The sequence below is a fragment of the Canis lupus genome, chromosome 16 (genome assembly GCF_048164855.1).
Source record: "Canis lupus baileyi chromosome 16, mCanLup2.hap1, whole genome shotgun sequence".
Lineage (NCBI taxonomy): Eukaryota > Metazoa > Chordata > Mammalia > Carnivora > Canidae > Canis > Canis lupus.
Window position 1 is genome coordinate 10,917,736 of NC_132853.1, and position 20,909 is coordinate 10,938,644.

Below are 20,909 nucleotides of genomic sequence, written 5' to 3' on the forward strand. Positions count from 1 at the left end.
GCGTGCACCGCCAGTGCCCCCTGAAGCCAGAGGCTGGTGTCTCTCCTCACTGGCAGTGGGCCTCTGGTCGCAAAGGGACTGTTTCTCCCATGTCACCCGGGCTGCTCTTGTCACCGTGGTTCTCATCCGTCCTGTCCCTCCTCGGGATCGGCTGCTCCTGAAGTCCAGGTCCTGCAGCAGCGACAAAGAGCCCCCAAGTGCCAGTGGTGGCTCACTTCCAGCAGCTAGCATGCGTGACTTGCTCACACGGCTTCATGTCACCTGTCCCCAGCCTTCTGCTGGAACAGAGTGGCCGTTGCAGCGGGGAAGTGGACACGGCAGCCTGTGTGCTGGCCCCTGCAGTCTTGGGCTCATCAATGAAGCTGGGATGCTCGATGTCATGAACCCAGCCTGTCGAGCTGCTTGTCCAGGGGAGGGGGAACTCCCTCTGTGCCCCGGAGGAGGACACTGAAGTCCAGAGGCTGAGTGATTTGCTGGAGGTCATGTGCCGAGGGAGTGGCAGAGCTGAGCAGGGCTGGGAGCCCACCGTGTCACCCTCACCTGCCCTCCTCACACAGGAGAGAGGGGTCTTGGCACTGTCTCTCCTTGACCTTCCTAGTCCCTCAGTGTCCCAACCTCCTCCTCTTCTATTTTCATTCATTTATTGAACTTTTGATTGTTTTGAATACTCCTGAGCCTGCCTGCCAACCCTGGAACTAGAACCTTCCGGCTCACAGGGCATGAGGAGACTCACAGCCCGGCCCTGACCCCGCGCTCACCACCCGCTGGCTCCCTATCAAGTTAGTTTTAGTAAATCCCATGCCTGGCTCTGTCTCGTCTTTGTTGTCTTGAAGCTTTAATCCAGAGAATTGGTCAGGTTGACTCTGGGGACTCGCTGTGTCCTCTCGCTGTCCTCTGATGTGGCAGGTTGTGGCCTGTGGCCCTGGGTCCTGGGTAGTGACCCTGTTCTGGTGCCCTCCCCCTGCATCGCAGCCTCCTGTGGGTTAGCGCTCTGCATGCCGGCCTCCACTGGGGGGCCAGGGCTTTTGGCCCCACTTTGCAGAGGAGGACCTGGAGTTCCCAAGGGGGCACCCCTAGCCCTGGTCTCCTGGCCAGTCAGTGGTAATGCTGGGCTCCACCCCACGGCCCTCGGATGGGAGCCAGTGGGGAACTGGGGGCCCGGGTCCTGGGTCTGGCACTGACTCAACACCAGGCTGAGTGTTTCGGCCCTTCCAGCCTTCCTGCCTGGCAGGGCTGCCCCTGGAGCAGTGGAGGCTCCGTTCCCACTTGGGGGTTACTGCTGGGAGACCTGGACAGGTGCCCACCCTGACCTGGCACTAGGGGCTCAGGCCCTCCCCCATGCCGAGCTGCGTGGGGCAGAGACACCTGGCTGGCTTTGTCTCTGGTCCCCAGTGGGGTTGGTATCTGCGGAAGGCTGCATCTTCTGCTGTTTGGTGAACTCCTGTCTTGGTCCCTTGGCTCCTCGAGCACCCCCAGAGCCCTGGACATCACTGCCGTATGGGAGTCTGGCTGACAGGCCTGGTGCAGGGTTTGGATGGGATGGTGTCCAGCCAGGGCCCCTCCCAGGAGGGCAGCGCAGTGGCACTAGAGCTGGGAGTTGGCTGGGCTTTTGGCCCTAAAGGCTCCAAGCTGGGAGGTGGCCCTCCTGGCACACTGGCCCATGCCCAGCCCCCCACCCAGGGCCACCTCCAGACCCAGGGCTGGCGCCCCCCAGAAGGGCAAGGCCCGGTTCTACCCTGCAGGGACCATGGCCCACCCCGCGATGTGCGGTGGGGGTGCTGTTGTTCATCCTTGTCCTTGCCTGGGCCCAGGGCAGCCCTCTCCTGGGGACACTGCAGCACGGAGCTCCCCCCGGCCTGACCTATCCCCCATGTGTGCTGCCCTCAGAGGTCCAGGCCCTAGGGGGACGAGTCCGAGGGTGGGGGCAACAGAGGGACAGGGTAGGGGGCCCCCAGTTGCCTTGGTTGGGGCACCTTTGCAGAGGAGGCAATGTGTGATTCTGCTGACCCCCAAGGTTGAGCAGCGACAGGTCTGGGGCAGGAGAGGCTCTGGGAGGTAATGCATGTGGAGTCCTGTGGGACGGAGAGGGGCCAGGGACAGTGGAGGAGACCACGGGGAGAGGGATGGGCAGGGGTTCTCTGTGCCTCTCTGAGTATGAGGGGAGCCCTGGGGTGGGGCCACAGGGGGCGGGGGTCCCCGGGGGAGGGGGAGTGACAGCAGGAGGTGGCTGGGTACAGGGATGACGCCCAGGCCCTGGGGCTGCTGCCCACGCCGTGGCCAGATGTCTGGACACATGTGGGGGCTGCGGGCTTGCTCCCACCCGGGTTTCTTCTGCTTTTGGGGGCCGGCCTGGTTGCGAGCCCAGCCCTGCCCCTTCCTGGCTGGTCTTCTTGGCCAGCTGTCTTCGCTTCCCTGGGCTGTGCTGTCCTTATCTGAGGAGATGGTAGCACCCATCTCACGGGCAGCTGTCACTTGAGGATGCCCTGTCCTCCTCCCAAGGCTCCCTGGGCCCCTCGTTTGTGAATGGGGGGTTTCATCCAGGAGGGTGTGTGCCCTCACTGCACCCCAGACCCCTGGCCAGCAGGTGGAGGCTTGACCAGGCTGCCTCGGGGCCGACCCTGCCTCTGGGCAGCAGGTTCTGTGATGAAGGGGTGGCCGGAGCTCTCTGGGAAGCTGACGTCCCCCTGGAGTGCAACCTGTCTCGCCAGAAAGAACCACATGATGGATGAGTGATGCAGGCCATGCAGCAGGGCAGTCATGGGCAGGCCAGGTTTGGCCTCTCCATCGTGGGAGGTCTCCAAAGGCAGGGTCTCTGGCTCTGGGGGCCCGCAGAGGCCTTCTTAGGACACGGTGATTTGGGGTACTCAGCTGACATTTCCCAGGAGATGAGCAGGAAGTGGGGGGCACAAGGGTGCCTCCAGCTCTGTGTCACCCAGTGCACCCCCACCCCCATGGTTTGTTCTCGGAGATGAGAGCATGATGACTCAGAGAGGGGAGGGGCCTTGCCTGAGATCACACAGCCCTTCAGCGGTTCCCCATCTAGTCTCCCAGCTCTTGTGTATTTCCTGAGAAGATCTGCTCTGCTGGCCCACCAGCCTGTTCTCCGTGTCAGCCGCGTGAATTTGACACTCGGCTAGGCCAGTGAACGTTCCCCCACTACCCCCACCACCCCCGCCCCCGCTACCACTGGTGTGGCTCAGACAAGCCGCTGGGCCGTGCAATCGGGAGCAGAGGGGATCGGGAGGCTCGAGCCCCATTACAGGCCTGCCCTGGTCCCAGAAGGGGCATTTCCAGGAGCTGCTAGCCATGGACTTGGGAAAGGAGAAGAGGGAACAGCGTCTGTTTGCAGCAGCTTCCAGAGTGTTCCGCAGCTGTGAATTTCAGTCTGCGCCCCTAGCTGCCCTGGTGGGAGCCATTTGGTGCTGCAAAGACACCATTGGGGTAGGGAGTGGATCTACCTTAGGTCCAGGAGGCTGACGGGCTTTGGAGCCTTCCACTAACCACCCCCACCCACCGGCCCGCTTGCTCCTCGGCAATCGGCCTGTCATCCTTCCGTCCTGCACTGCGGTGCCTCCTCTCTCAGCCTCACGTGCCTCTCCCTGCCCAGCGTGTCCAAGCTTGGGCACCATTCCCTAGGTCCAAGGTCAGAGAACATTTGGGAGCTCTGGCCCCTCAGTACCCAGTTTGGAAACTTTCCACGTGGAGAGCGTGCCTTGGTTTTCTGTTGGCAGAAATGGGGATGATGCACAGAGGCCTTGGCGTTGGGACCCCTTCCCTGCTGGGCCAGGCGGGCTCCCTGGTGGCCATGGCAGGGCAGGCAGGGCTGTGCAGGCTTCGGGGATTTCCTGCCTCCCCCGTGCTGGGGAGGGACTGACCAGGAGCAGCCGCGGGGGCTGGGCCCTGCTCCTCGCGGAGAACCGGCCCCCTGACCCCTGGCCTTTCCGCTCCTAGCTGCTGCCTTCCCAGAAGTGCACCGGAAAGTCACAAATACGTTGAGCTTTGTGGCTGCTGAGAAGTGGTGGGGCAGCTCCAGGCTCCTCCCTCTGTGCGGCCCCAGGCAGCACCCAGTATTCCCTCTCCACCCCCAGCTCACAGCGCCTTCCTCCACCAGGGGGATGGGGGGGTTTGGAAGCAAGGGCAGAAGCTGCCTGGCTGGAATTTGGAGGGTCACTTGGGCTTCCTCTCTGGGGAAGTGGGAGAGGACTTGCCACACCTCCCTGCTGGCCCCTGCCTCCCCCCTTGGCCCCCCCCCGCCTCCCCCCTGGCCTGCACGGTGGCTGGGCCTGCCTCCACCAGCTGTGGCTTCACTCTGTGTCCCCCTATCCAAGCCCGCACCACACGGAGGCACCGAGACCCTCCTGTCTCTGTGCTGACTTTGGTTTAAGACCCTGGATGTAATGCGGCGCCTGGGGGGCTCGCTTGGTTACGTGTCCGACTCTGGTTTTGGTTCAGGTTGTGATCTCTGGGTCCTGGGATGGAGCCCTATGTTGGGCTCTGCGCTCAGCATGGAGTCTGCTTGGGACTGTCCCTCTGCCTCTGCCCCTGCCCCTCACCCACCCAGACCACCACCTCCCCCACCCGCTCTTTCTCCAAAATAAATAAACCTTTAAAAAACAAACAGACAAAGGCTCCTGGTGGTCAGTACCAGGCTGGCCCACTTGTCACTGCTCCTTGGCTGCAGCCCCAGCCACACTGAGCCAGCACATCCCCGAGCGCGCAGGCATGTTGTTCGTCCGACCGGGCTGCGTCAGTCCTCCAGCCCTTACTCACGACCACATCCACCATCACCCCTGGCCTCCACCACCTTGGGTGCCAGGACGCGTGGGAACCATGCCCACACGGCATCTCCTGTCATCCCACAAAATGCCTGTGCGGCAGGGGGTTTAATCCCCATCATTTTACAGATGAGTTAACTGAGGCTGGGGGCTCAGATCCTTTGGAAACTCTGGCCAACTCCGACCCCTATCTGATTCGAGGCTGGAACTCTGCCCTCCGTCAGACCTTGCTCTCCATGTCCGCTCCCCGGCCACCTCCTGTGAAGCCCTCCTGATTTCCCCAGGCCAGGACTGCCCACCTGCCTGGAGCCTTTCCTCCTGCACCCTGCACCCTCCGGCCGTGTGTGGCCTTCATGCGGAGCGTGGATCGCCCTCTTCTCCAACACTAGGTGTATGTAGCCTGAGCCGGGTGTGGGCGTGGGTGGGGTACACCAGCCGGCGCTGCCCCCTGATGCGATGGCCTCTCCACACTGGGTGGGGTGACGGGCTGAGAAGAGAAACGAGATCCGTCGGCTTGTTTTGACAGTCAGGGCTGTTAGTAGGAGAGCTGTTTTTAATAAGGAAACCCTGGTGCTTCAAGGTCTCCCAGCCAATTAGCAGGCGGCACCCAGGTGACTCTCTCAATAATTAAACGGGCCTGTCAGGTCCTCCAGGCTGCACTTCTTTTTTTTTCTCTCCTTAAAGATTTTATTTATTCATTCATGAGAGACAGAGGCAGAGACATAGGCAGAAGGAGAAGCAGGCTCCATGCAGGGAACCCACTGTGGGACTCGATCCTGGGACTCCAGAATCACGCCCCTGGCGGAAGGCAGGCACTAAACCGCTGAGCCACCCAGGGATCGCCCCCAGGCTGCACTTCTTGTTGGGCCTTTCAAGTTTGTGGGGCTGCGGGTACCCTGGCCAGCTGGTGCCAAAGGGGGTGTTGCCCCCTGCCCTGTCCACTACGCCCCCTCCACGCTGGCCACTTCCTTCCCACCAGCCCCTGGGCTCACCTGGGCTCACCTGGGGAGATGAAGCTGACCCTGATGGCGACCTGGTGCCAGGCCCTCCCACAGCCCCACTGCACCCCATTCTGAGGCCAGTTTCAGAATAGGAAACTGAGGCCTGGCCAGAGACGTGAGCTGCCCACGTAGGGTAGGGCCAGTGCTGGATATGGAAGCACTTTGGTCTCCCACATTTGGGACTAGGTGGCCAGCACTGAAATTCCCATGTTCCGGGACATTCCCTGGTCCCAGGCATACTGGATGGCGGTTGTCCCCTGCAGGCAGTGCCGGGTGCTTAGGTACCCCCAGGCTTGTGGGGCCCAGTCTGCTCGCTGGGGGCCTTGGGCTGGCCTCACCCTCCAGCATGGGAACCCAGGGTGCTGGCCCTCACCTGTCCCTGGAGCACACCAGGGCGGCCAGGGAGGACCAGAAACACTCGCGACCATGCAGGTGGACATGGGCTTCAGAGGTCACTTGCATGGAGCATTCTATTCTGTGAGTCGGAATTTGCTTTCTTCTTGAACACTTGAGGTGAAGGATGAAGTCAGATGTGTCCCAGACCCTCCTGGATCCCATTCATCTGAAGGCCTGCAGAATGTAGGAGAATGAACGCGGAAGCCTAGGTCCCGGGATGGTGCTGGGTGATCCTGAATACCCACGTCGGGGCCAAGCCCTGACCGGGAAGCGTTCTCACCTTCCGGAGTGTGGACTTCTGGGTCTGGGGGACACTCCTTGAGGCATCGAGTCTGTGGGGTGGGTTGGAGGACCCAGGGATGGTGCCGACCCCGTGGTCCCCTGTCTCCAGGAGTCGGCACCTGGAGCTGTTGTTCAAGAGGCTGTGGGGACCTCGGGGACAGCCTGTGTCTGCATTCTGGACCGGTCAGGGGCTCTGGGGGTGGGCCACTCAGAGGGATGGAGGGCGACCCAGCTGTCATGTGGGGGACACTCGCTGGGTAGAAGGACTCAGAGGTGCACTGTGTTACCTTGTTTCATCTCAAGTGACTACCGATATTCTACAGTTGGGGAAACTGAGGTGGGGGGGAGCATACCCTGCTCAGGGCCACATGGTGAGGCTGGATTCGAACCCGGATCTCAGTTGTTCGCTCTCCTCACAAGGCCTCCTGTAAAATGAAGGTGACAGAGGTCGTGGGATCTCTGTTTTGGCTTCTGGCCAGTACTCGATTTCCAGGGTGTGGGGGGATCGAGCCGGGGCGGAAAGAGGGGGCAGTTCCAGCTGCTGGATGCTGAGGTTGTCCTGGTGGGGGAGGGGAGACTGAGGGTGCTCCTGGGGAGCAGCGGCATGACCTGCACTCACTGCCTCCGGGAGGAGGGGTGCTGGGGAGCTGGGCGGGCGGAGTGGACACAGCCTGACGCTGTTCTGCTTCCGGCCCTGGTGTCCCCGTCGTTTCCGAGGTGGTCCGAGTGGGAAAGTTGGCTTCCCAGAAGCTGGGGACAAGGAAGTGCATGCTCAGGAAGGGTCTGATGGGACAGGAGGAGCCCATCCTGCTGCGAGGGAGGCCCAGGGGACCCGCTCTGGGGTTTAACCCGCGGTCATTTCTGCGCAGACTGTTCTGTGGGGCTTCCTTCTTGTCCTCTCCTCCTAAAGAGCAGCTGGTTGACATTGTTCAGGTCAGGATGTCTTGTCGGGGTGGGGGGAGGGCAGGGAGGAGGACAGGGGAGTGGGAGGTAGGTGCTGGGGGGGTAGATGCAGCACGGGGTGGGGGGATAGGGGTAGGTGCTGGGGGCAGATATGGGGGGCGGGGGATGGGGGTAGGTGCTGGGGGTCCAAGGGGGTAAATGCAGCATGGGGTAGGGGATAGGGGTAGGTGCTGGGAGCAGATACGGGGGGCAGGGGTTGGGGGAGGTGCAGGGGAGTAGATGCAGCACGGGGTGGGGGGCTGGGGGTAGATGCAGGGGGATGGGGGTGTGGATGGTCAGCCAGTCCTGGCCGCAGCGTGACCACAGTCACCCCTGATCTAGGTCCTCTCTGGCTTTAAGGTAAAGTGGGAACATCGCCCCGTGCGGCGCCCTCTGTGCACACTGGGGACCCGGTGTCAAACTGGGTGACTTGAATACCTCTATGTGGTTGCTCAGAAGCTCTCCTTGAAGATGCTTTCCTGGCTCTGCTTTGGGGCTGATGTGTATTGTTGTTTTGGGAGAAGGTGGAAAAACTGCTTGAGACTGTCTGACGTCCATCTGTCTGTCTGCCCATCCACCCTGCAGCCCACCCGATGTCCTAGCTTCTCTTCCCCTCCTCCCCTCACGTCTCATTCCCGGTCCATCAGCCCACAAATCAGGCCATGTCCCTCCTGTCCTCCCAGACAGCCATCCATCTGTCCCACCCATTTGTCTGTCTGTCCGTGCCTTTCTGGTGCCAGGCTCTGTGCTGGGAGAACATAGCCCCAGGCTGAGCACATTATCAGATCTTCCCACGTGGCCGGGGGTTAACTAAATCTTGGGGGCAGCTAGGTCTTGGGGGCCAGGGTGGGGCAGGGGACCGGGGGCAGTGTGGATGGGCCATGGCACCCTGCATTCCTGTCTCATCTTGGGGGTCAGTCCCCCACAGCCAGGGGTGCCCTCCCCCCACTCTGGCCCCTGCCATCTGACATCATCTGTCTTTGGCTGTGACAAAAATGAACTGGGCTCGCAGTTCCATTCTCCAGGGGGCTCATCCCCCTGGAGAGGGATTGTCAGGATAAAAGCACATTCTGAGCCACCCAGGTGGACACTTGGTCTGAGGACACTGAGGGCTCTGTCCCCCTGAGCCCAGCAGGGGAGCTTCCTGACCCATCGCCCCCCTTCTGTCCTAGATGCACTTTGGGACTGACAGCATTGGCGGGGACCCTGGGCACCCCCGAATACGGAACCATGGGATTGGAAAATAAAGATCCTTGAGTCCAGGGAAGCCAGCTGGTCAGTCTCAATACAATGTGAACGTGAGAGGCCCTGACAAGGCCTGCAAGGAGAAGTGCTTCCGCCTGACCTGAGTGCCCCTTGCCCTGTCCTGCTGCCCAAGCCGCACCCCCGTCACCCCCAGGAACTCTGTCCCTCGCCCCTCTGCAGGTGTCCACTGTGTATGAAATCAGCCTTAGGATTGGACAGAGCGAAGATCACTCGTCCTTGTCAGGAGTGGTTTTGTTGGGAGGCGGATGCAGTTTCAGGGGCCAGAGAGGAGGTGGCGTGGGACAGATGGCAGGAGAGATGTGTGGATGGCTCCTCAGGCACAAGGCTGAGGGAGAGGAATGTGGCAGGGGCTGGGGGGCCCCCTGAAGTGCAGAGGCAGGACTATCACACTGGCGAAAGCTTCCTGCTGTCCCTGGCCCAGTTCCCTCGTGGGCAGCAGGGCCGGGGGCAGGTGGTGGTGCCTACGGAGGTGACCTCCAGTGTCCCAAGGCTAAGCTGGGCCACCCTCACCCTAGACGCTTTACCTGCTGGTTCTGCCGTGCGGGCAGCTTACACGAGACAGGCGGAAGCTGGCAATTGCACGGCCCTGGGGCACTGAGGAGACCTGCTCACGCCACTGTCCTCTCTCCACAGGCCCTTTCCCTCGGAGGAGACCGCCGAGAATGACGACGATGTCTACCGCAGCCTGGAGGAGCTGGCGGAGTAAGGAAGCGATGGGACCCGGGTGGGGACGTGGACAGGGATGGGGACGGGGGATGGGAGAGTCGCAGCCCCACTGTGGGTACAGCCACCTTGCCGTCCTGCCTGGGGCCTCTCCATGGTTGGTGGTGGCGTGGCCTCCACCAGGCCCGACAGAAAGAGACAGAGAACTCAAACGGACAAGCCTCCCTTCATGTTCTGGAAGGTTCTCCAGCTTTTGCTGGGGCGGGGAGAGCTGGGGTTTTGAGAAGCTGGGCCCCTGGAGTGTGGGCCACAAGCAAAGGTGGTCTGTGGGTTCCGGGCTATCTCATGGCCTGAGGGGGCAGGCGAGGGGCGGAGACCAGGCCGCCCAAAGCCACAGCGGGCATCTCCCACCTTCTCCGTGGCCCTAGACTGGTGTCGCTCTGTCTCTGAGGACTCCGCCATTCCGTCCTCACGCTCCCAGGCTCAGAGCCCCCAGGAACCCAAGAGAAGCCTGGGGCAGTGGCTCTTCCTGAAGGGGCAGGTCTGGCCCTGTGGGGTCCGCTGTGGCCTGGGGTAAGATCACCCAGCTGCTGCTCAGAGAAGGGCCCGGGCAGCTTCCCTGAGGAGGGGTGGAAGGGTGGAGGAGGCAGGGTGCCCGCTTCCTGCAGGTGAGGAGGCCCGAGAAGCAACGAGCTTGGCCAGGGCCTGGGGTGGTTCCTGGGGGCTCCTGACCTGGCCCCCCCACCTGTCCCAGCTTTCTGCTGCCTGGACCCCTCATTCCTGTTTGACGGCAGACACAGCTTTGTTGCAGTGAGATGGCTGCTGCTCCCAGGAGGGCTTCCCCGGCCCTCTCCTCTTCACCTTGCAGCACAGATCAGGAGTGGGACCCAGTAAGAGGTGGGAGCTGGGGTACGGACTGGACACCAGGCCGTGACAGGGAGCCAGCAGTGACATTTCCAGGGGAGCCGGCTGATTCTTTGCCTTCGGCCCTTGACCAGATGTCTGAAGCAATGATCAACTTGTGCTTCTGAAGGGTCCTGCCAGCAGCTGCCTGGACCTCGGATGCTTAGTGGCTGTGAGGCTGTTGGACATGGGGCTCCCCGGCAGGGAAGCTGGTGTGTCCTCGGGGCTCCGGTGAGGGATGGCCATGTGCACGTGCTGCCGTGGACACTGCGATCCGGTCAGTTGTTCCGTTGCCGACTCAGCACTGAGCACCTTCTGTGCGTTGGCTCAGGGTCAGGAACTGGGAACGTCAGGGAGAGTGAGGCCCACCTGCCGCCTCCTAGGACCCCAGGAGCATGGGATCATGTGGGTCTCCCATGAGGGGCCCTTTTGAACCAGCTTCAGAGAGATGGTTCTTACTGCGGGCATCCAGAGCCTTCACGTCCCCCGTGTCCCCAGCTGGCTACTGAGAGCCCTGCAGCCTCAGCCCACAGGACGCGGCTCCACAGTGTATGACCCCTTCTGGGCCACCAAGAGCAGCTGTGTCGGCCGTGCAGGAGAATCCACCCATTCTGCTGCCGCCCCGTCTTGTGTCCCACGCAGCACAGCTGTCCCGTCGGATGTACTGGGAGCCTGGGACGTGTCACCTCCTACTTTCATGGTCTTTGGCATGTTATACCACCTCTGCCTTGGTTTCCCTATGCATAACACTGCTTCGGGAAGACCATCAGTGATATCATCGGGGGCATAGTACCCACTGGGCGCTCCATGAGCCCTCGGGCGAGGATGGTGGTTCCCCTCCGCCTGTTTCACCAAGATCATGGCTTTCCACCCAGTTCCCAAAGGGCTGTGGCAGTGCTGTCCAGGAGAACTAGAGCGCAAGCCGCATGTGCAGTTGTAGATTTTCTAGTAGAAACAGAAGTAGGGGAAACTAGTTGTATAATGTGTTTTTATTTAACTGAAAATTATATGCAAATTATTATATTATGTTATATCCAGAATATTGCCTGGTTCTGTGTGTAAGCCAGCATGACCAGTCATTAACCCAGCGGCTTGCCTTCTCTGTGGCACAAAGTCTGGTCTGGTGCATGTTTGATGTTGACAGCACAGCTCAGGGACGCCTGGACAGCTCAGCGGTTGAGCGTCTGCCTTCAGCTCAGGGCGTGATCCCGGGGTCCTGGGATTGAGTCCCACAGCAGGCTCCCTGCAGGGAGCCTGCTTCTCCCTCTGCCTGTGTCTCTGCCTCTCTCTCTCTCATGAATAATTAAACAAAAAATCTTAAAATTTTTTTTAGTTTGATGGGCACAGCTTAGTTCACCTGGCCACACTCATGTTTGTGAGCTCACAGCCACACGTGGCTGGTGGCACCAGTGTGGGCAGCATGGGTCTCGGATCCAGGACGTGGTTCTAGGAGCTCATGGGGGAGCCCTTCCCACGTTTGAATGGATGTTGCTGGACTAACATTATGTTCTCAAGTGCTCTAAGCTCACTTTGGAGATCACTGAATAATGTATAATCAAATAATAGAGCAGCTGGTTGAAAAAATTAACACGAGATATTGCCACTTAAATGGCCTATTTCAAGCTCCCGGGGCACTGTCACTGACCGCGGAGCTGGGAGGAGAGGCATTCGGCTCTCTCTCACCAGCCCCCTCTGTGTGTGTCTGCAGCAGTGTTGGGGGTCGTGCTCTGGGGGCGGTCTTCTCCGGGCATTTGGACACAGTACCTTTGGGATTTGGAGCCTACACATTTCCTTTGCTTTGCAATCAGGAGCATATGGAGGGGGTTCTTGCCGCAAATTAGGACAGGGGGCTTTGCAGGGGTCATAGTTTCAGGGCACCCCAGCTCTGCTCAGCCACCCCTGCTGGGGGTAGGAGGCAGGGAGAGGTGGCAGGCCGTGAAGGGCAGAGCTGTGTGGCAGGTGCCTGGTCCCCAGCTGTGAGGGGAGGCCACGATGCCCCCACACATGGAGGCTCCTGTCTTGGGGGGTCACCTGGAGCTCGTGGGACAAGAGCTCAGAGAGACCACAGGCATGTGGCCTCAGGCTGCTTCTCTGCTGTACATGCACCTGAATGACCCTGGGGCTTCATGACCTGAGCTCTGGCTTCGCTCCTAACATTTCTCAAGGGGCTTCGATTGTCCGGGTGACACAATGCCACTCACTCCAGGCACGCAGGCAAGTGCCTGCTTATTCAAAGCTGAGCAGCGGAAAAGGCGATGTTCTATCCTCCTCGGGGCACCGCCGGGTCCTTCATGGGGCCCATGTCCCTGCCTCTGAAATGAAAGCAGTAGCTGATGGCATGTGGGTCCCTTCAAGCTTGAAGGATCCACAGCTTTATGATTGAGAAGCCTGCTGCTTACGTCTCCCGTCACTTCCTCGGGAGTCGGAATGATTTTCGGGCTTAAACAAATGTGATTGTGGCACGGCAGGGGATATAATTTATCCATAAATGTATAGCTGCATGCTTTATTGAATCATAAAATGACTTCACAGCTTTAAATGTGTCATGTTAGAGTCATTGGGATAATTTTTTAAGATGCATAAAATGTAGAGGGAGTGTCCCAAGTCGACGCTCCTTCAAGGGCACAAGGACGTCTTCTTGCAGCAAGGTGGGGGGGGTGTCTTTCTTGTCCCTGGGGAGGGAGGCGGGGTGCACAGGGGCGGAGTGGTGGTCTACTATGGGGTCCCCACAGGCAGGGAATGGGGAACAATGGCCGCACTCGCCTGGGACCCTCATCCAAGGGACAGCCTATCCCCACCCTGCCATCCTTGCCCATCTGTCTCTCCCAGCCTCAAAGAAAGCTTGTTCAAAAACTGTCCCCGATTTCAGAGATGTTCCAGCCACTCATGTGAAGGTTCAGTGTTTCGCACACGCCTGCATGTGTGGGGCCGTTCATGTTGGGTTGGGAGGGGCGGCTTTAGGACGTCTGCTGTTCGTCCCCAAAGATTGCTTTTCCAAAGGGGACAAGTTTGGAATCAGACGATGCAGAAACAAACAACAGCCTGTAACCATGTCGGGCAGGCAGTCCCTCCTCAACCCCCCTAGAGGATACCACCAGCCCTGCAGCCTGAAGAAGGTGAAAGGAAAGCCCCCCAGAGAGGAGGCATCAGTGGATGCCCTCCTTGGCCAGCCTGGGAGGCCGCTGTCCTTAGGCCCATGGCAGGGAGGGTTCTGGTGGAGGAAGGCGGTAGCGGGTGCAGGTCTGGGGAGCCCTGCTCGCGTGCAGCTGTCCCCTTGCTCTGTGGTCTTATGGCTCCAGGGCCCTGGCTCTGGGCTATGAAAGTGGTGACAGCCGGGCACAGCCCTCTAGGAAGGGCCAGCTTCCCTGCAGCCGAGCTGCTCATCTGGCCCTCCAGGCTCCATTTGTACAGCAAGCAGGGTGGCCAAATTCCTTCCAGTCCTGTGCAGTCCCCAGCTGGGGTGTCCTTGGCAGCACATGGTGCCCCAAACCCTGTGGATGGTTTTTCCATCCTCATGTGGGCCCTGGGAGGTGCAGCCTGGACGTGACCCACCGGACGGAGGGCCTGAAGCCAGCCCTGTCGAGCACACACGGTTGTTCCCACGAGGAACCCTGCAGGTGGGTCCCGGGCCCCACCTTTGGACTGGAGACTGGCTCTGAGAGGCTGGGGTGCCTGCACACAGCCACAGAGGGGTGGAGCTTTGATCTGAACTGGGTTTGTGTGAGTCAGCAGGCCACCTGCCCTGGACCCCCTATCCAGGGGGGGCATCCACAGGGGTCAGACCCTGACAGACCAGGAGACTGGGAGGGCTTCCGGGAGATGTTGCTGAAAGTGCACTTTGCAGGAGCATAAGATTTGCCAAAGTGTGATTTAGAGGAACTTTCCCTCACCCTGTCTGGACTGGTTACTGCCTTATATTCGGCCAGGGTCCCAGGAGAGTCTGGCTCTCAGCTGTGCCTCTGTTGGGAATTCGGGGAATTCGGGGTTTGCGGTCCTGCCCCCAAAGTCACCCTGTCTGCATCTGTGGTCCGGTGGTGGGGCAGTCAGCACTGGAGCCTGGCCTCTCTCTCCTGTCCCTATGATCCGGACAAGCTGCCTGATGGCCCCTGGCCTTGCAGAGCTGGCTGCAGGACAGGCCGGGCCTAGGGCAGTCTGTCTAAACCCTGCCCTGGTACTCAGGCCCCTGCTATCTTCCTCTCATTCTGGTTGTGGAGACAGCTGGCCACGGCCGGTGGGACTGGCTGCCCAGCACTCTGCACCCCACACTCTGCCCTCCTGGCACATCTCGGCCCCTTGGTCCGTGGGCCTGTGCTGCCCTGGCTGGCCTGGGACTGAGGTGACCTTAAAACCCTGACCTTGGGTGGTTCATTCTCTGCCCTAGTGTCTGCACGAGGGGCCCTTAGGAACAAATGCAGAGCAGATGCCCCATTGCCACCCTGCCCTGCTGAATACTCAGGTGCTCGCAGGCCAGCAGATAGAGCAGAGACTTGGGTGAATTTTTGTTCATTTACTTATTTTTATTTTTTAAAAGATTTTATTTATTTATTCATGAGAGACAGAGAGAGACAGAGAGAGAGAGGCAGAGACACAGGCAGAGGGAGAAGCAGTCTCCATGCAGGGAGCCCGACATGGGACTCAATCCCAGGTCTCCAGGATCATGACCTGGGCCTAAGGTAGGCACTAAACCACTGAGCCACCCGGGCTGCCCCAATTTTTTTAAAAATTATTTTCTTTTAAGATTTTATTTATTTATGAGAGACACGAAGAGAGAGAGAGAGAGGCAGAGACACAGGCAGAGGGAGAAGCAGGCTCTATGCAGGGAGCCTGATGTGGGTGGGACTTGATCCTGGATCTCCAGGATCAGGCCCTGGACTGACAGCGGCGCTAAACCGCTGAGCCCCACCGGGCTGCCCCGCCGCCCAAATTTTTATTTTTAATACCTGATGGGACCTGGGTCCGGACCCAGGTGGTCACAGTGATTCTGTGGCCTGATTTAACAGAGTCTACAGGGTGGGGGAGCCCTGTGGGGGGAGGTTAAGATGTGTATAGTCTCCTTGGTCCCAGAAGGAAGCAGGGACCAGCTGGGCTCGGCCAGGGGAGGTTCACCTTGTGGCTGCTAAGGGCGTCTCTGAAGCACACTGTCCACTTTCCTGGGATGTTAGGAGTATGAAGAATTGGCCATTCATTCATTCATTTAGAAAAGGTTTTATTTATTTATTTATGAGAGACACAGAGAGAAGCAGAGACACAGGCAGAGGGAGAAGCAGGCTCCATGCAGAGAGCCCAATGCGGGACTCGATCCGGAGACCTGGGGATCACAACCTGAGCCATCCAGGTGTCCCCAAGACTTATAACATTGTTTCCTTCATGTGCAGTGGTGCTTAAGAAATACTGAAGAACTTAGCTCCTATTTCAGGCTGCTTGACCTGAGCCCTGCTCCCTGGCACAGGGGACATGCCCCACGGTGGTCGCAGGGAGGTTCTGAGGACCCAAGCTGATGTCCCCCAAGTGCCAGACCCTGTGCTGGGGTTTTGGCCCTATCGTCTCAGCCTTCACGACATGGCCACTGTGGAACTGTGGCCCTGCCCCCATTCCACAGTTGAGATAAAGGCTCAGAGAGGACCAGTGACTTGCCTGTGGTCACACAGCACAGTTCACATGATGGTGTAGGGGCTGAGCCATGTGCTGCTGTGGCCCAGGACATCCCTCTGGACCTTACCTTGATGACCCAGCCCAGGGGTTTGTGGATGCTCTTGTGCTGCTTAGAAAGCACCCCAGGAAAAGAGAGTTCTAGTAGGGAGCACAGCGCCAGGCACACAGGGCTCCCTCTGGGAGTCTGGTGGCCATGGTCTGGTCTCTGTGTACTCCCACATGGCTTGGCAACCTTGGGGGACTCTGTTGCCCTGTCTGGGCCCCGCTGTAGGAAGAGTGGCCCACAACTGGCTGCTTCTGGCCCACCAGGGCACCCCTCTGCTGCTTGGCATGGATCGAGGTCAGCAAACGTCTGATTTGGTTTCCAAGTAGCAAGTTCACAGCGCCTTGGAGTCCCGCGTCCCAGCTTCAGGCCCAGCAGCCCGGGGCCAGCGCTCACATCTGTGACATCGGTCGGGATGGTTTCTGTCCACAGAGGACATGGGTGTGCCCGAGGCTGAAAGCAGGCACCTCGCTCGCCTTTCTTTGATTTTCCTGAAGTGGCGGCGGGGGGCGCCGGCCTCTCGGAGCAGCTGACTTTCTGTAACAAAATCAGAGCAGGCAGGCCAGGCTTCCGGGGCCAGGCCCCAGGGCCTGAAGTGGGAGGGGAGGCGGGTATCTGCCTCTGGGGGGGGGGGGGGCAGCGGGCCATTGTGGGGACGAAAATAATGGTCGGGATTTAGCATCTGTCAGCGCAGCTGTCTACTGGATAACAGCAGGAGCGAGAAGATGATCCGGAGGGTGAGGGGGAGGGCAGATCAGTGCCCCCCAACCCCTAGCAGAGCAGCGAGTGGGGGCTGAGGGGGCCAGGGCCACTCCCATTGGAGGAGGAGAACCTAGGGGGTGTCTGTGGGGCGTGGGTCTGGCCCTGGGCCTGGCCACTCACCTGCCCTTTCCCATCTGGTCCGGATCTCCCCCTACCTGCCCAGTTTGCACCGTCCCTGAGCTTGCTTGCGGGTGGTGGGACAGGGAAGAGCCATCTCTGAGCCCTGTGAGCCCTGTCGGCGCTGACACCCGGCCTCTGGACTTCCAGGCTCATGTGTTTGAAAATCTGAACGTGCTTAATGCCGATGATGTTTTATTTATTGATTGAGTGCCGGTCCCTGTGCTAAATATCATCCCGCAGAACCTCCCCTCCCTCGGGGGTGGCTGACCGCCGCCACTTACTGAGCACCTGCTGTATGCTGTGCTGGTCATTTTCCCTGTGGCTGGCCCTTCCAGCGACCTGACCAGGAGGTTGGGGTTATTTCTCCTTCACAGATGGGGAAATAGACTCAGGTCCTCCTGCCCAGAGTGACAGAGCCAGACGCTGGCAGGGCTGAGGCTCCATCTCAGACTCGCCTGCCTGCTTCCCCTCGGGACAGGGGGACTTGCCAGCCAAGTTCCTGGCACTGGCGACCCGGTGTGCCCCTGAGTAGTGTCAGGGGACCTGACATTTCTCGTCCAGTCTTGACAAGGGCTGTTAGCGTGCAGCTGCAGTGTGGCACGGACCTTGGGGTTTCTGTGAAGTGTAGCCTCTGGTAAGTTAGAAGCTGCACAGGAGTCTGTGTTGGCCCAAGGGACTGACTGGCCAAGAATCAGTGTCATCAGGCCCACCTAACACAAAAGCTACATGGAGCATCATGGAATTATCTCTGCTGATACAGAAGGCACTGTCGGATTCTGCACCACTGTGGGAAGTTGGGCTGGGGCTGGGTCCTGTGGGCCAGGCCCCAGTGGGAGCCCCCCTCCACAGGACTGTGTGCAGGCCCCGGATCTGGGTGCTGGCTCACAGGTGGACACAACAGGAGGCTTGAGTCACCGGAGACCAGAGGCCAGGATCCTCCCACAGGTGGATCTCCATCCTGGTCAGTGTGCTGCACTCCTGGACAGTCCACATGTGATGGGCCTCATGCCCCCCTCCCCAAACATATCCGTCGTTTCTTTTTCCTCCAGTCCAACAGCCACAGCCGTCAGGTGCAACTGGGCCCAGCTGGTCATGACATACTCTCATCTGTTTTAACAGATGCTTAAGACGAATCACCTGCCCCCTACCCTGTTCAGGAAACTCACTTTTGGAGACGATCCCTTTGGTAAAAAAGCAAGGTGACCGCGGGATGCCTGCGCCCCTGGTGGCGGCCGGAGGGTCAGAACTATTGGGAACCATAGCTTGTTGCCCCATGCAGATGACAGCACTGCATTCTAGAAGCATCTGCATCCCAGGCTTGACCACTGCCCTGTCTCCCCACCTGTAAGGTGAGGTGCACAGCACAGGGCAGACACCATGGTCAAGTTGCTGGCAGAGAATCAGTCTTAGGAGAGGTGTTGATTTAACCAGTCAAATCTGATAGGTGTTTTATCTTAGCTGCCAATTTCATCAAACGTGTTTGGTTTTACTTTCATAATATTTTTCAAAGTTTATTTAAGTAACGTGAGGCTCGAACTTATGACCCCAAGATCAAGAGCCTCATGCTCTTCCGGCCAAGCCAGCCAGGCGCCCCACTAATTTTGTTTTAACTAAGAAGAAATCCACTTCTTTGCTGCTGCCTTTATTCCGGTCCCTCTTCCATAAGGAGGGACATGCATGAAGCGAAATTGTGGGACAGCTGTTTTGTAATTTCAAATAATATGCACAAACCTGGGTTTCTTAGTGCTCATTGGCCTGAATTAAGTAACGTTTGGGAGAACGTTTTCATATGTGAAAGAAGGAGAAACATAGCCTGGGTGTGTGAGTGGTCTGCGACCATGCGGGGAGGACCCCCAGAGCGGGGACCCGAGGCCATCATGGGCAGGTGACCAGCAATCCTCTTCTCTGGTCTTCAGCAGGCTTTGGGCAACAGACATTTTACAGAGCAGACGTAAGGGACAGTGTCTGCGTTTTTTAGATTTTTCTGTCGCAAGTTAAGACCCCAGAACACAGCTCTTTGTCTCGTGTTTCCGGCTGCCTGTTTTTAGCCACAGGGCCCTGAGTCAATCAGAAGAGGTGAATGGGACGGGTGCATGAAGAGGGATCCCATATGGACGAATGTTCCTTGTCTTTATTGATTTTGAGGAAGGAAACAGGCTGAGATTGAGGCAGCAGATGTGCGTTGGGGTGACCACCTTGGGTGTACTCCCAGGGTCTCCGTCTGTGTGGTCCCATCCCTTCTGTGAGTACAGGGAGTGGGGAAGGACTGTGTCATGTTCCTCTGACCTGGAGGAAGCCCAGGTACTTCAGGGGGTGCTCACTTGGGTATGGGATTGGAGAGTTTGTAGCCTTTGCCCAAGGGCGCTGCCCATTCCAGGTAGAAAGCTGCACTCCTGCCAGCTTGAGGCGTCAGAGGAGAGACAGCAAAGGCTGGTGGAGAAGCCTGAAAGTTAGGAGGAAAATGCTGGAAGGGAGGGACCAAAGAGCAGGAACCCCCAGATCTGAGATTCCACCTGAATCCCTGTCTGGCCGTGAAACTAATACACACAAGAAAGACCCCAAGGCTTCTACCAAAAGAAAGAAAAGAGATCCAGCATCCAGGGACACGTGGGTGACTCAGTGGTTTAACGTCTGCCTTTGGCTCAGGGCGTGATTCTGGGATCGAGTCCCACATCGGGCTCCTTGTGAGGCACCTGCTTTTCCCTCTGTCTGTGTCTCTGCCTCTCCCTGTGTCTCTCATGAATAAATAAATAAAATCTTTAAAAATAAAAAAAGAAAAAAGAAATCCAAGCATCCAGAGGCTGAATTCAGCAGCATTGCAGTTGCTGCTTATTGCTGGGAAAACAGAGTTTGAAGTTTGAGTCCAACCAAGGTAGTGGTCTATTAGAACCCATATTCGATAGAAATAATGGAATTTCTGTAACTTATCATTCATCATGTGTGGTGTTCAATACAAAGTCATCAAATTTGCAGCGAAACAGAAAAAAGTCACAGTCTCTCTCTCTCTCTCTCTCTCACACACACACACACACACACACACACACACGTCAATAGGAACCAACCTGGAGATGACTCCGCTGCTGCAATTACCAGCTTTTATAAACATGGTCAGGGACTTAGAGGAAAGATGCACCAAATGAATGAACAGATGGGGAGGCTCAGCAGAGAAATAGATGCTACAAAGAGGGCCAAGTGGAAATGCTAAAACTGAAAAGCATGATAGTTGAGAGGAACAGTCACTGGATCCACTTTAATAGAAGATGGCAGATGGCAAAGGAGGGAGTCACGGACTTAGTGGTCGTTCAGCGGAAGGAACAAAGGGGAAAGAGAATGCCAACAGAGCCTCAGACACGTGGGGCTGTGCCAAGGGGTCCAACGCAGGTGTAGCTGGAACCCCAGAAGGAGAGAGAATGGTAGAGGGGAAAAAAATGAAGAACATAGTGGCCCCGGACTGTCTAAATCCCAAATCTCTGTGATAAAACTACAAAATATCGTGGAGAAAAATGAAAGAAGACCTAGTAGATGTTGTGTATATACTATGTTCATGCATTGGAAGAGGATATCATCAAGGTGCCTGGTCTCCCAGCAGCACCGTTTTTTTTGTTTGTTTGTTTTTTTGTTTTTTTTGTTTTTTTAATTGAGAAGATTATTGTGAAGTTTCTTCAGAAATATAAGGAACCTTAGAATCGCCCTAAACAATCTCATAAAAGAACAAAGCTAGAGGCTTAAACCACCTGGTTTTAGGACTTTCTATTAAAAAACCGAAGTAATCAAAACAGAGTGCTGTTGCTACAGGCATAGGTGAATAGGTTCATGGAAAGATTATAAAATCCAGAGTAGACGCAGCCTTGGGTGATCGGTTGGTTTTGGTTAAAGGGACCTTAAGTGATTCAGTGGGAAGAAGAAAGTTTTCAAGCAGTCGTCCCGAAACTCCTGAATATCCCTGAGAGAAATGGATCTCCATCTCTGCCCCGCACTGTGCACGAAAATCTGAGATGGATCGGAGGCCTGAGCGTCAACATGGACATTATACAGCTCTTGGAAGGAAAAACAGGAGACCACCCTTGGGAACCTGGAAACAAAGGTTTCTTAGATGGGATGCAA

General features: G+C 58.0%; 1 protein-coding gene across 6 annotated transcripts in view; it reads left to right on the forward strand.

Annotated features, from left to right (window-relative positions):
• VAV2 (vav guanine nucleotide exchange factor 2) overlaps positions 1–20,909 on the forward strand; it is a 168,586-nt gene that overhangs the window by 94,665 nt on the left and 53,012 nt on the right. For all 6 annotated transcript variants that reach the window (XM_072778566.1, XM_072778569.1, XM_072778572.1 and 3 more), the window contains exon 4: positions 9,296–9,364. In XM_072778566.1, coding sequence (XP_072634667.1) covers positions 9,296–9,364 — 69 coding nt within the window. The remainder of the gene's footprint in view (positions 1–9,295; positions 9,365–20,909) is intronic.